The sequence below is a fragment of the Rhinolophus sinicus genome, chromosome 14 (genome assembly GCF_057876585.1).
Source record: "Rhinolophus sinicus isolate RSI-liver-muscle chromosome 14, RSI-T2T, whole genome shotgun sequence".
Lineage (NCBI taxonomy): Eukaryota > Metazoa > Chordata > Mammalia > Chiroptera > Rhinolophidae > Rhinolophus > Rhinolophus sinicus.
The window spans coordinates 176,250,190-176,265,341 of NC_142514.1; the positions used below are offsets into that span (position 1 = coordinate 176,250,190).

General features: G+C 36.6%; 1 protein-coding gene across 1 annotated transcript; it reads left to right on the forward strand.

Annotated features, from left to right (window-relative positions):
• Positions 1-12,338: 12,338 nt before the first annotated feature.
• LOC148755906 (olfactory receptor 4A15-like) lies at positions 12,339-13,256 on the forward strand. Its single transcript, XM_088789970.1, has one exon. It carries the CDS (start codon positions 12,339-12,341, stop codon positions 13,254-13,256), a length of 918 nt encoding a protein of 305 aa, XP_088646096.1.
• Positions 13,257-15,152: the final 1,896 nt, after the last annotated feature.

Below are 15,152 nucleotides of genomic sequence, written 5' to 3' on the forward strand. Positions count from 1 at the left end.
CTTAGATTCATAAAACTATAACTTTCAAGTACTATAGAGGGTATTTTTGTTACTATGGAATTTTAATTTCCCTTTTTAAAATACCATACTCTTAAGAAGATATGATAATTTTTTTTTAATATAGAGAAGTATTAACTTAGTGGTTTAAGTTGAAAGCCCAGTAACACTATCTTCCAGTTTTTACAGTATAGAATCCTAAGTGGTGTAAATGACTGAGAATAATTTATATACCTAATTTTTACATCTTCAGAATTTAACTGGCTAGTAGATTTCTCCTGGTGATTAAACAGTGCTGATTAAAAAGAGCAAGGGCTCTCGATAGATGCTGCTGAAAGTAAGTGGGAAAGAAAGAACTGGATATAGATTCCCTAGAGACTATCTGATACCTTTATGTTCTTTGAGAGGTGTGCCTTTATCAGTCTACACCATCAGCCATCATAGGACTCCTGAATCACCTGGAAGCAGCAGGTGACAGAGGCATGTACAGTGCTAACTGCTGACTTCTACAGAAAGCTCAGCTTCTTCTGTACACGTCCTCCTCCTTCCCCCTGCAAAATGTATGTGAGTGAACTCAGCTTGTCTACATTTGAGGTTTAGGAATCCTGTAATTTTCCTGAGCAGTGAATAAGCAAAAAGATTGGGTTTGTAACGATAGTTGTACACTTCCTTTTTCTTGTTTAACTTTCTCCTTACCATCAGATGTAGGGACTCTGAGGAATCATTTCTTTTTTTCCTCTTTTAAATTTAATTTATTGGTGTGACATTGATTAATAAAATTATATATGTTTCAGGTGTACAATTCTACATTACATCATTTATATGTTGCATTTTGTGTTCACCAACCAAAGTCAGTTCTCATTTTATCACCATATATTTGACCCCCTTTATCCTTTTCCACCACCCTACCCACCCCTTTGCCTCTGGTAACCACTACACTGTTGTCTATGTCTGTGAGTTTTTGCTTGTTTGTTTGCCCTTCAGTTGTATATCCACATATGAGTGAAATCACATGGTTCTCGCTTTTTTTATAACTTCTTTTGCTTAGCATAATAATCTCAAGATCCATCCATGTTGTGGCAAATGGCACTACTTCATCTTTCCTTATTGCTGAGTAATATTGCATTGTGAATATGTACCACATCTTCTTTGCAATGATCTATTGAGGGATCCTTTGGTTGTTTCCATGATTTGGCCACCCTGAAATTGCCACAATGAGCATAGGGGTACATATGTCTTTACAGATAAATGTTCTCAGACGTTTTGTGTAGATACCCAGAAGATGGATTGCTGGGTCATATGGAAGTTCTATTCAACTTTGCTGGCTACCATGAAATGCAAATCAAAACCGCAATGAGATACCACCTCATACCTGTTAGAATGGCTATCATCAACATGACAAGCAATAACAAATTTTGGAGAGCTTGTGTAAAAAAAGCACATCCCATGACTATATGTATGTTTAATTATAGTTGACATATAATGGTATTTTATGTTAATTTTTGGTGTATTGCGCAGTGGTTCAGCATTTATATAATTTATGAAGTGATCCACCCGATAAATCCAGTACCCATGTGACACCCTACATAGTCTTTACAATATTATTGACTACATTGCCCATACTATATCTCACATCCCCGTGCTAAGGCTTTGGATTTTAAATACATTTCTCTTTCTTTGTAGTTTAATGTATTTCTACTTTTCTCTTTCTCTTGCATGTTCTTTTTCTTTTGCCTCTTTTTTCTTCTACTCCGTCAGTAAGTGCTTAATGAGTGATTACATTTTGGCCAGCATCAGAGATACAAAACTGAATAAGATGGCATTTTAGTAAGGCCAGTTTTTGTCTTGAAAGACCCAAAGTGTTGAATAGAAAGATAGAGGAGTCTGAGGCTGGAAGGAGGTAGCAGCATCATTTTTCAGAAAGCCTCCAGATGGGCAAATTAGGGAAGAGGATGAATCAATGAATCTTTGTATGTCTTTGAGTCTTTTTGTACGACTTTAATAGTAGAACAAATTGGATTTTTTCACTGGGAAATATGTCTTGTCATTTCAGCAGTAAAATACATGTATCTTTGAGTGTTTGTGAATGTATGGCCACAAATATGGCCACGTACTAGACTGGCTCCAAATACTTGATGCATAGTATTTTTCTGTTTTGATTTTAAAAGTTTTACATTTTTTGTTGTTGTATAAAATTAAAAACAAATCTGGAAATTAAGAAGAACAAAATAAATAATATCTGTATTGTCACCTGTAAGAATAAAAGAAATGAAGTACTTGATATTGTTTTGCATTTGTTTTAGACTTCTGCAAAAATGAACAAACAAGGCACTCTATGGATATATTTATTAATTATGTGAAGGTGTCATTATGAGGCCGAGTGTGAGTATCAAGGTATTTTTTGGGGAATGTCTTTCATAGCAGGTGCTATGAGAATCAAGAAACTCTCAATTCTTCATAAATCATACAATGGAAGCTCAATACTTTTGCAACTGCAAAACAAAGATAGTGTTATGTGAAAATAGATCTTTTTTTTTTTTTTTTTTGTATTTATTCTCCATTTTCTCTTTCTATATGACTTTTAATGTTTTGCTACATCTGGTCTGATTCTTTTTATCTCTGTGCTTCCAAAGGGAAAGTCTACCATCTATTCTTACTGAATTATTTGGACTAAATTTCATTTTCATTGTAGTTTATCTAGTCATTCATATTGAGAATATTGTTTTCACAATTTTGCTGTGTGAAGGAGATTTTATGTATCATTTATATGCACATTTTGGAGGAATTTGTGGTAGGGTTTAATATAGTATGATGGTTAAGAGAATGACCAGTCTCTGGATTCAGTCTCTGAATCACAGAGTTCTGAGATTAACACTTAGTTTTGCCACGTTGAGTGTGAACATTGCAAACACAATCTCTTTAAGTTTGAGTTTAAACTGATTGATAGAGATATTATCAGGATTAACTATTCTTGTAAATCTTTTATTAGCCATAAATACTCAGTAGCTGTTACCTATTATGAACTTTTTTTGTTTTATTACTGGAGTCTCTATAACTATATAGAACCAGTCATGAATCTAATACTTATTAAGCATTATAAGGATAATACATAATTTGTCTGTAATGGTTGTGAAGAATAGTACTGTGAGCTGATTGGCCTTGTAGAATATCTTGGGGGCTGGAGTCCTTCCCAACACCCTCGGCCACTTACTGTATCCCTGTCTAGTTGGTTTTCTGATTCTATTGGCCTCATGCCTCCTAGGCCTTGGGGCTGATCCATTTATGGGTATGATTTTTCTCCCATAAGCCCGATTGAGGAACTGAATGGTCATTTCCCTAGGAACCTCAGGTCAACACAGCAGGCAAAGAAATATGAATAAAATTAAGTGAGATATTTGTTTAGAGGAGGTAGTATGGTGCAGTGGTAAGAGCAGATTCTGGAGCCGTTTTCCTGGGTTTGAATGAGACCCTGGAAGGTTATTAAACATTTCTGACCCTTATTTTCTGTATCTATAAAAATCATAACAGTAATACCTATGTCATAAAGTTTTGGGGACAGTTAAGTGAGCGTATATGTGTTAAATGGTTGTGAAAGTTTCTGGCACATAGTATATGTTATAAAAGTGTGTTTAAAAGAAAGGAAATATTGACTAGTGCTGACCAATATTGGCTTATATCTCTTCTTGAACTAGCAAGAATCATTGAATGATCATTGATCGTGAATAATCATTCTGTTTGAAGTAGGACCTGTAGGGATCTTCCCTTGGTTCCTATTTCCTTAGGTGTAAAAGGTACCTCCTCCTATGACTAGTACTATGTCAGACAACTTTTTCCTTGAACTTCAGGGAAGAACTTTATTGACTTTTAGGGTTATTACTCAGCTTTTGTTAGCAAAGTTTTGTGTGATGTGGAAGGATTTTGGTGATGGAGTCAACACTACTGGTATTGAATTTTATTTCATTAGTTTATGTAACATTGCATGGATTTCACAAACTCTTAGGATTTTTCTGTAATCTCAGCTTATATGTAGAATGAAATAGCAGTAAATGTTTCATAGGGTTATTTTTAGCATAAGATGAGACACTGTCATGTAAAGTATCCAGGACAGTACTTGTCACTCAGTGGGTACTTAATAAATGTCACCTATCTTTGTGGCTTCCCTCACTTCTTCATCAGTGACATTTTCAGTCTGGCTTTAAAAAACATCTATGATTTACATTTAGTATTCAAATTCTTCTAGATAGTATATTAGGAGGTCCTAGGGAACTTTCAGGATTCTGAGTAAAACCCCCCTCCCTGCCCCAAATTAATGCAAGATGGATGAGATTCACTCTCTAAATAATTCACCTTGAAAGTGAATGTCTCTAAAGTTAAAATCAGGTTAAAGAAGACCTCAAAATTTAATAAACTTTTTATGACAAAGAAGTTGTGTACACAATGATTAGTAATTGTACTTAGAGCTATTCTTAATTACTACAATTTGGCTGGTGCTACAAAAGCAAGTTATTGTTTAATCCCCATAAGCACCTGATGAAATATATGTTATTATTTCTGCTTTCCAGAAGAATTCACTGCTGCTTGACAAATACAGTTTTCTGTAGGTCACAGAACAAGAAAATGCCTGAGGTGGGATTTGAACCCATGTAGTTTGGGTTTGGAAGTTGCACACTTAACACAGTGGTATATATCAGAATAATGTCATATACCAGGTAACACTTTCCTAGTGAGGGGGGATAGGGGATAAGTAAGTAAACATAAAAACAACAAGCTGCATTCAGCTTGAAAAGGGCTTAAAAAGTGATGTGATATAGAGTGACTCAGAAAACAGGGAGCAACTTTAGACTGTCTTCAAGGAAGACCTAACAGCAAGAATTTATAGTATTTATCTACCAGTGTCCAGGGACGAGAGACAATGAAGGTCATGCGTAAAACCACTAGACAGGAGTTTCTATATGTGGGAAGGGGAATTTATCTGACCTGGATGAATATCATTAACTGTTGTCTTCTGACTCAAAGATCACCAAGTGACTTTAAAGTTGTAATTAATCCAGCTCTGATTAAATCTGAATGAAGGAAAATAAAACATGTAGAGTTGAGTAACCACCTTTCCCCAGAACTGCCATCTGCTTCCAGCAGGTGTTTTCTTTAATGAACTCAGATGTAATCAACAGTATTGATCTCCACTTTGCTTCTCCGAGGCTTCTTTTAATTTCTACCTTTTTTCCAATGTAAAAGCATTCACTGAGAGGAGCTTAGTAAACTGATTGGTAGAAGGAAAGCTATCAGTTTAACCCAGTTTATGCTAAATTATATAATTGTCTTCTTTTTGGCTTATCAGTCTATACAATTTCCTCCACTCAAACATGCATCTCTGACTTTATCCTGTGTTATGCTTTTCAGCTGTAAGGGCCTCATTTTTGCCCAGGGTTTTTGAACTAATTCTTCTATATTCCCCAAATATGCTTCCTCAAGAACTTGAGATGGCTGGATTTTTGCCTACTCAGTCTGCAGTTCAGCTGTGACCTCCTTAGAAGTCTTCTTTCCGACATGACTTACTGTCACGCGAGGCGGCCTGCGGGGTCTCAGCTCCCGCTCCCCACACAAGAACGCAGGACATGGTGAGGCCAAAAAGGAACACCCACGGAGCCATAGGTAGGGGAGTCATACCACTATAGTCTCGCTGGCGGCTGGGTTGGAGACACAGGAAGCAGGAGCCACACTATCCGCAACCCGCCGTCCACTTCTCTCTGCCAACCAACCTCACTTGCTAGCTGCAATCCGCCATGCTAACTGTAATCCGCTCCTGCCAGCTCAGCCACCATCTTCTTGCTAGCCCCCATTTGCTGCTAGCGTAGCCACAGCAGTTATATTAGTGGCCAATGGCTCACTGGTTACAGCTGATGGCCAACTAGCCACAGCTGATGGCCATCCAGTCACAGTTGATGGCCATTTACTACCTGAGCCAGCACCTTTCTATGTGAGGCCGAGAGCCTGGAAACTGCACTCCTGGCTCTGTCCCCACACTTACTCTCTATCGCATCACTGTGTTATGGTTTCTCTACACCATCTTCACCATCGCATTACCTGTTTATTCTCTGTCTCTTGCAACTAGAATGTAAACTTCACGAAAGCAGAGACATTGGGTGTTTTTTCCACTGTTCGATTTTCAGCACGTATAACAGACTTGACACAGAGTAAATGCCTAATAGATATTTACTGAATAAAAAGCTACCATCTCCATTGAGTCCTCTTAAGAGTAAATGCATTTTTATAAAGGATCCTGGTTAACTGGAAGGTTCTCAAATCGATGACTTTTCATTCTTGGTAATAAACTGAAATGGAGAATTTTAGGTCAGGTTGGGCACGGCAGGGAGGGTTTTTAGGCCACCAAAACGATTGTGTATGATAGTATAATGGTAGATGCATATTGTTATACATTTGTGCAAACCCATAGAATGCACAGCACCAGGAATGAGCCCTAATATAAACTGTGGGCTATATGTGATAGTGGTGTTTCCATACCGGTTCATGAATTGTTGTAAGGGCAGCATGTGGTGTGGGATGTCCATAGTGGGGAGATTTGCATGTTTGGGGGCAGAGATGATACCGGAACTCTCTGTACTTTCTGCTCAAGTAGCTGTGAACCTAAAATGGGTCTAACAATAAAGTTTATTATATATTTTTTTTAACATGACAAGTGTTCAGGAAGAAGAGGCACACAAGTACATGTGGATAAGGGGATGGCTCAGGAGTCTGCATTTGTAGCTGAGGTCCAGACAGAGAGAGATGGAATGAGCTCACCATTTGGAACATAGCCAACTACGGGTCTAAAACAGAAATCCAAATATGTTGGAGAGAGGTGACCAGGGTTAGCCTTCTTATTTACTATAGTGTAACTTTGAGAAAGTTATTTTAAACATCTCTGTGCCTCAATTGTTTTTAACATCTACAATGAAGAGAAAAATGTGTACTTCAAGAAGTTATTTGCAACAACACGGATGGATTTTGACATCATCATGTTAACCGAAATAAGTCAGACAGAAACAGTATTGGAACCATATGATTTCACTCATAGGTGGGATGTAAATCTGAAAGCAACAAACGATCAAGGAAAGCAAACAAAGAAATGCTCACAACACAGAGAACAGCATAGTGGTTATCAGTGGTAAGAGGAAATGGAGGGGTAGAAGAAGTTAAAGGGGATCAAATATATGGTGATAGAAAGAGAACTGACCCTGGGTGGTGAACACACAATGCAATATACAGATGATGTATTATAGAATTGTACACTTGAAACCTATATAATTTTACTAACCAATATCTCCCCAATAAATGCAATAAAAATATAAAGAAAGAACATTGGGATTCAGGAACAGATATGTGCTTAATAAATGTTCATTTAATAATGGGAAAAAGTTATGATGATTAAATGAACAGTATATGGGAAGTGATAACACAGTGCTTCACACGGAGTAGTACACAATATACTTTTTGGTGGTTTTTAGAAAAGATGAGTCAGTAAAGTAAGACAAACATTTTTTCTTTAATTGAGGAAGTCTTCCTTCTAATAAACATCTCAAAATTAAAGTAGAAGAGCCATTCGAGAAGTGCTACCAAATCATATGCTATACTATGCTAGGGCCTGAAGGTTAAGGACTGTCTATTCATTTGTGTTTCTACTTCAGCACTAACCACAATTACTAGCATAGCAGGTATTCAGTAAAAATAAATGAATCTATGACTAACTCTGGTATCAATAATTTTCCTGGCGTCAGAGTCTTCATGGTCCTTTATTTCTGCATTTCTTCCTACTTGTAGGAATGTGTGTGTGTGTGTGTGTGTGTGTGTGTGTGTGTGTATATATGTACATATATATACATATATAGATCTATAATTAATTTTTGACTGTGTATCCTGTGACCTTACTAAACTCACTTATAGTAGTTGGTTTTATAGATACTTTCAGATTTCTTAGGCATACAACTATATTGTCTGGGGATAGGATAATTTTAATTCCATCCTTTCAGATATGATGAATTGTATTTCTTTTTCTTGCCTTATTGCTCCAGGGAGGACCTACACCTGGTGGTGAATATGTGTGGTGAGGGAGGGTGTCTTTCCTTATTCATAATGTTGGGGTGAAGGCATTTGGGTTATTGTGATTAAGTATGATGCTCACTGTAGGCTTTTGGAAATGTCTGGTATCATATGGGAAGTTATCTTCTATTTCTAATCTGTCAGGGGTTTTTATCGAAACTAAAATTTGAATTTTGGCTCAGTAATTTTTGCATATTGAGATGATCATATAATTTTACTTTGTTGATATGGTGAATTACATACATTAATCTTAAAATTACATAAAATGGTCTTAAAATAAGACTTGCATTCTCAGAAATCCCACTTGGTATCATGCATAACTTTTGATCTGCTAGAATTTTGTTGAGTACTTTTAACCATGCATTCATATATGAATCTGCATGTTTCTTTTAAACTCTTTGATTTGGGTATCAAGGTAACACTCGCCACATAAATGAATTTGGGGTGTTTTATACTCTTCTATATTCTGGAAAAATTTCTATTGAATTGATAGTATTTCTTAAGTGTTTAGTAGAATTCATCAGTGGTGTGATTTACCTTTGGATTCTACTTTGTTGGAAGGATTTTTATTATGAATTTAAGTTCTTTTATAGCAAAAGAGATACTCGTATTATCTTTTTTTTTTTTGAGTGAGCTTTTTGCAATTTGTGTGGTACAGAGAAATAGTCCCTTTAAATTGTCACATTTATGAGCCTTGAGTCATCTATTGTATTTCTTTGTTATCCTTTTAATGTCGGTAGGTTTGTTTTATGTCCTTTCTTTTATTCCTGATATTTGTAATTTGTGTGTTCTCTCCTTTTCATTCTAGATCAGTCTGGCTAAAAGTTTATCAATTTTATTGATTTTTTAAAATTCTTCGTCCCATTTGTTTTTCTGTATTCTTTTTCTGTTGTCAATTCCATTGAAGCATTCACATTTTGGTGGGAGTTGTGAGACTTTGTATTGTATAATTCTGTTTTTTGGCTGGAATTTAGAAGTTCTCTTCCCTAGCAGTGCTAAAGAGGATCAGAGGCATCTTTAAACCTTATTATTTTAATTGTATCTCATGTATTTATATTGTGACATAAGCATTAAGGCTTACATAAAGAAGAGGAAGACTCTGCGTTAAAAACAATCATAAATAAAAAGACAGTTTTTAGCGTTTCACCATTAAGCATGATACTGATTTGGGGTTCAAAAATTTATACTTTTATATTAAGGAAAATCTATTGTCACAATATAATAATACACTTTTTCAGAAAGTGAGAAATAATTTACTATGCTTAAGGACGTATAAATGTGATCATTTTTTTTCCTTGACCTATTTTCATAAAATATAAGTGAATTTAAAAAATATTTAATTATCATTATATTATACTTTGAAGGTTAATTTGGGGCAGGATGAGGAAAAAAGGACCAGATTCACCCTGATGCCTAACATAAGCCAACAAAGCAGTGAAAAATATATGAAATAATGATTTTGAAGACACTAGCCCTCAGAAACAACTCACAGTGATCACTGAGAGATGGGAAGCAAACAAGTTGAGCCCTGGGGTTGTCCCAGCTTGTTGTCTTTAAAACATTCCCCTGCTGTGGTACAGACAGGGATACCCAGGAAGATCCTGGTAGATGCCCTGAGTGAAGAGATGAAGCTGAGAGTCCCAGGAGACCAAGGCAGCAGGAATTCTGCAGGTAGAACCCTGGAGAGGCTAGAGCTGTAGAAGGAGAGGGATTCGGACTTGTGGTGCTTAATTTACAAATAATTGGGAAATGTTACATTTTCGTACTAATTTCAAGTTGAATTACATTTTTATAAGCTACATATTCTACATGATGTAAGTCTTTTGAAATGCATTGCAGCTTGTTTTATCATGTAGTGTACTGTCTATTTTTGTGAATGTTCTATGAGCCTGTGAGACAAATGGAGCGAGCAGTCCCACTGTTTTCTCTTCCCCACTCCCATTCCAACACAGATCCTACCCACTTGCCTGACTGAAACTATGTGACGAACTACCATACTTTATCTGCATTTGAAATGAGTTTTGAATCACTTGTTCTGAAATTAGCACTCATCATCTTCTGTTCAGATGTCATCTGCAATGATATAACTTAAATTTAAACAGGTCTGCCAATTTTGAAGGTCATGATTTAAAGAAGAGAGTTTTTACATACTTCATTTCTGCCCAGACTGGACTTTTCCCTTTTGGTCATTTGATCTCTACTTATTCTTTTATGATTTCCCCCCAAGGACTTGGTTCTGTAAATGCTATTCTATATGGTGATCATCGTGGTGGCATCTTGGGAGATGCAGAGTGTACAGTACTCACAATTATGATCAAGGTCCCAATGAATTTAATTAGAGAAGAATCACCCTTGGAGATGCACCAACTGAATGACTCAATACTCTGTGTTGCAGTTCCGGTGTAGATAAAGTGTTTCCATGCCTCTGTCCTTATCTCAGATAGTGTTTGTCTGTATGGGTATTCACATGACTGGCTTTTTCAGGAATTGAAATGATCAACTCACCACATAGAGTAGGTATATGCAACTGTTCTCTATCCTTTAAGTAACCCAAGTTCAACAATGCTGTATGAAGACAGACCAACGTAACTAACTAGACATCGTGATGTTGTAAAGGCTGTTTCACTGTTTTATCTTTTCTTGCTAAAAAACAAACTGTAAAATATTTATCTAAATAATTAATGCACAAGTCACAATCTTCTCTCCTATGAAGATGTTTAGTTAACAATGTTTGTTATTAGTTAACAATGTTTGTTATTAGGACAAATTCTATCAGCAATGAATATTATGGGTCTCTGTTCACAATTAAGATTCAGAGCTCTTTAGGTAACAGGACATATTCCTTCTGAAAATCCCAACAATTTGAAGGCAGGATTTTCTCAGAAAGACTCAGATGAATCAGATTTCCCAGAAGCATCGAAAAGTTGGTCCCATGGAAACAGGGCCAGTGATGGGACATGTGTTGTCTTGCTCTCCGTGTCCTCAGAGATGGCATCAGTGCAGGGAGGGCAACGAAGAGGGCACCGCAGCCCAGAACGTAGATTGAACAGCTCTCTCATTATGCAGGAAACCCAGGGAATGCATTTATCCATAAGATTCCGAGCTACACTTGACATTTTGCAAGAGGGCATTGGTGGTGTGAAAATTCACAGTCTTATAAAACTTCTCTAATGTGATTCTCATAAACAACCATTTCGTTTGTGAGTACTGAAATATGTGGGGATTAATTCCATTCTGTAATACTGTTTTGGATATTTTCATATTATAAAGATCCAGATAAATTTATTTTTCTAACATCACTATTCTTGGAGACTAATTTTAAATGTAATTATTTGGGATATTTTAATGGGCAGATATTTCTAGATCTCATGATAGGTTCAGTTAATATGTGTTCTAAGCATTGTTTAATCTTAAAAATTAGCAGATAATGTAGAACTCGATTGAGTGCCTTTCAAAAATCCAAGTTAAAATTACAGTTTGCAAACTGTTACTTCAATTTCAATATACAGGTGAGTTTTCACATTTTGTCATAATATTTTAAACATTTCTTATTGGCCATTTCAAAATATTCTTCCTTTAATTGCCTGTTTATGTGATTTACCCACTTTGCTATTGGTGTGTTTGTCTTTCATTAATTACCTAAATCTCTTTGTCTATTTTAGATATTAACTATGTGTATGTCCTCTAAAATGTAAATCTTTTCCCCAAACTACTTTTGCCTATCAACTTTATGGTATGTATTCCTAAATCCTTAACAGAATTTGATATTGTCTATTTGGAATTTCAGTGATTAGTTAAAAAGATTCTCCCACCCCTAGAATATAGAAAGACATCTCCTTTATTAACTAGAAAGTAAACATAAAGTAAATCTTTCTTAGTTGTTTATTAAAACTTGAATCAGTTTTTATTTTTGCATAAGGTAGTAACCATATTGTCATTTTTTTTGAGCTTCCAGATGGAAAGTTACGTGTGGTAACCCACTCATTTCATAATGTGTCCTTTCTCACATATGTCTCTAATTACTTGCCTCTCCACTAGTCTGTAAGATGGTTTAGGTTAGGCACCATGTTTTAATCAGCCCTGTATTCTTATAATCTCTGAAGGCACTGCAACATAACAAATCATAATGCCTATTTGTTAAATGAATAAATATATTATCCTCAGATTTCAGGAAGTCACTAGTCATACAAATATTTACAGGTAATTGTGTCCTGAGCCCTGAAATACGACATACAGAAGAACCTATGGAACAAAGGACCAATGTGACTGAGTTTGTCCTCTTGGGGCTCACTCAGAGCCTTCAAGGTCAGAAGATATTGTTTGTTGTGTTCTTGTTCATCTACATCGTGACAATGGTGGGCAACCTAGTCATTGTTGTGACTGTCATGGTCAGCCCAACCCTGGATGCCCCTATGTACTTCTTTCTTGGCTACTTATCATTTATGGATGCTGTTTATTCTACTACAGTTACCCCAAATATGATTATAGACTTAGTCCATGAGAAGAAAACCATTTCTTTCCAAGCTTGCATGAGCCAGCTTTTTATAGGGCACTTATTTGGTGGTGCTGAGATTCTACTCCTGGTGGTCATGGCCTATGACCGCTACGTGGCCATCTGCAAACCCTTGCATTATTTGACGATCATGAATCAACGAGTGTGCATTCTGCTGCTGCTACTGGCCTGGCTGGGAGGTTTTTTGCATGCTGTAGTTCAGCTTCTCTTTGCTCTCAACCTTCCCTTCTGTGGCCCCAATGTCATTGACCACTTCATCTGTGACATGTACCCCTTATTAAAACTTGCCTGCACTGACACCTTCTTTATTGGCCTCACTGTGGTTGCCAATAATGGCGGGATCTGTGTGGTCATCTTCGTGCTGTTACTCATCTCCTATGGGGTCATTCTGCACTCCCTGAAGAATCTTAGTCAGGAGGGGAAGCGCAAAGCCTTATCCACCTGTGGCTCCCACATTACTGTGGTGGTCCTCTTCTTTGTCCCTTGTATTTTTATGTATGTGAGACCTCCTTCTACTTTGCCGATTGATAAATCCTTGACTGTGTTTTACACAATTATCACCCCTATGTTGAACCCCTTAATCTATACTCTGAGAAATGGAGAGATGAAAAGTGCCATGAAAAAGCTCTGGAGCAGAAAAAGAAAATGAAACAGCAGAGAAATGTATCACTTATTTTCAAGGAAACAGTTTTCCTTCCAGGAAAGCTTTGTGTGATTATTGAACTATAGCTATTTTCTCCTCAGTTTTTATAACCTGGGCATGATGAAAAACATTTACTATGTGTTTTTTGTTGCATGCACTCTGAGGATGAAGAGCATTCTCAGCAGTCAGACTGTAGACATTCTAGAAAATGTGGACATCACTCTGAAGGGACCACAGTTACTGTGGAGGGCCCCAGAGGCACCCTGTGGGGGGACTTCAGTCACATCAGTGTAGAACTCAGTATAATTGGAAAGAAAAAGAAGAGGCTCTAGGCTGACAAATGGTGAGGAAATAGAAAGAAACTGGCTACTGTTTACAGTATCTGTCATCATATACAGAACGTGATTAAGGGTGTTATATTGGGCTTCAGTTGTAAGATGAGGTTTGTGTGTGTTCACTTCTCCATCAATCTTTTTATTCAGGAGAATGTTTCTCTTGTTGAAATCCAAAATTTCTTAGGTGAAAAATACATCCTCAGGGTTCAGATGAGGTCTGGTCCTATTTCATAAGTGTCTTTCGTTGCACTGTCGTGGCTGCCTCAATGTCCTGAATCAATTCAAAAACTTTACCTTTTACGATCAGTTTGACTTTGGGGAAGAGCCACAAGTTGCACGATGCCAGATCTGAGTGAGTAATGTGGATGAGGACAAACCATAATGCTTTTATTTGACAGAAATTGTGGTACCAGAAGTGATGTGTGACATGGGGCATTGTCATGATGGAGGTTGAAACCATTTTCCCATTTCATGTTAATGTATTGTTCGTGATCCATGATTTATGGCACACTTTAAAACATACCTTTTCTCAACCATAGCTCACACCCAACTGACGGCACTGAATAAGTTTAAACTTGTCATAAACTGTTGCTAAGGTTTGATGAGCTGCTTCCCATATTGAAGATGCCTGCCTTTCCATTGGATAGCACTCAGCAGCATCATTCATCACAGTGTTTGAGCACAACAGAAAGGCACCATATTACACATCACTTCTGGTGCTTCCTTTAGTGTAATTCTCTTAAAAATTCTGTAGCCTTGTTTGTTTGTTTGTTTTCAGTTTACTCCATTATACAAGGGCCACATCCACAAATATCATGAGACTTGCCCTTCTCAGGTTTGGGCTGAAAGTCGGTGTGCAGTTTAGAATATTTTTGTCTAGTTAACAGAGTTTATGAAACACACATCAAATCTTTCTGAAGTCTTAACAAAGGACCTTATCTAGAACTGTAAGATGGTATTCATTATATGCCATATTTTACTTTCAGAGATTTTTGCTCTTGGGAGAGTCTGGGCATGAGGACCAGTTTACATTTGAAATCAGCAATTCTTGGCTCCTTTAAATGTTTGTAATTCTGCTTGAAAACTTAACGTTTACTCTTTTAACCCGTCTCCACTTATCCATCCTTTAGCATATCGTACACTGAAAGACACAGCTGTCATTTTCAGTGTTCTGCTTGGAAATCTTAGCTGACTCCATTGCTCATTGAGGTATATTTTCTTTTTTCCACCTCAGTACCCATTATTTTTATAGACTTAGAGAGTTTGGCTTAATTTGTTACCTGTATTTTGCATATCAAAATTAGAATGGCTGAAATGGTTCAAGGGCAATAACTTTAGAGGTTATCTGGTTTTCCATGAAATTAATTAGGTAACTGAAAAAGTGGGATTTTTAACATAAATTTATTCTGTTGCTTTGACTCTACATAGACTCAGAAAACTCTGTTTTCAACTTCTGGTTTGCTAAATACCAGTTAGGTGTTCTACATATACTTTATCAGTATATGTTCTACATATACTTTATCAACGTATTTTTACCTCTCTAAAGTATTATTACTCTTAACTAAAT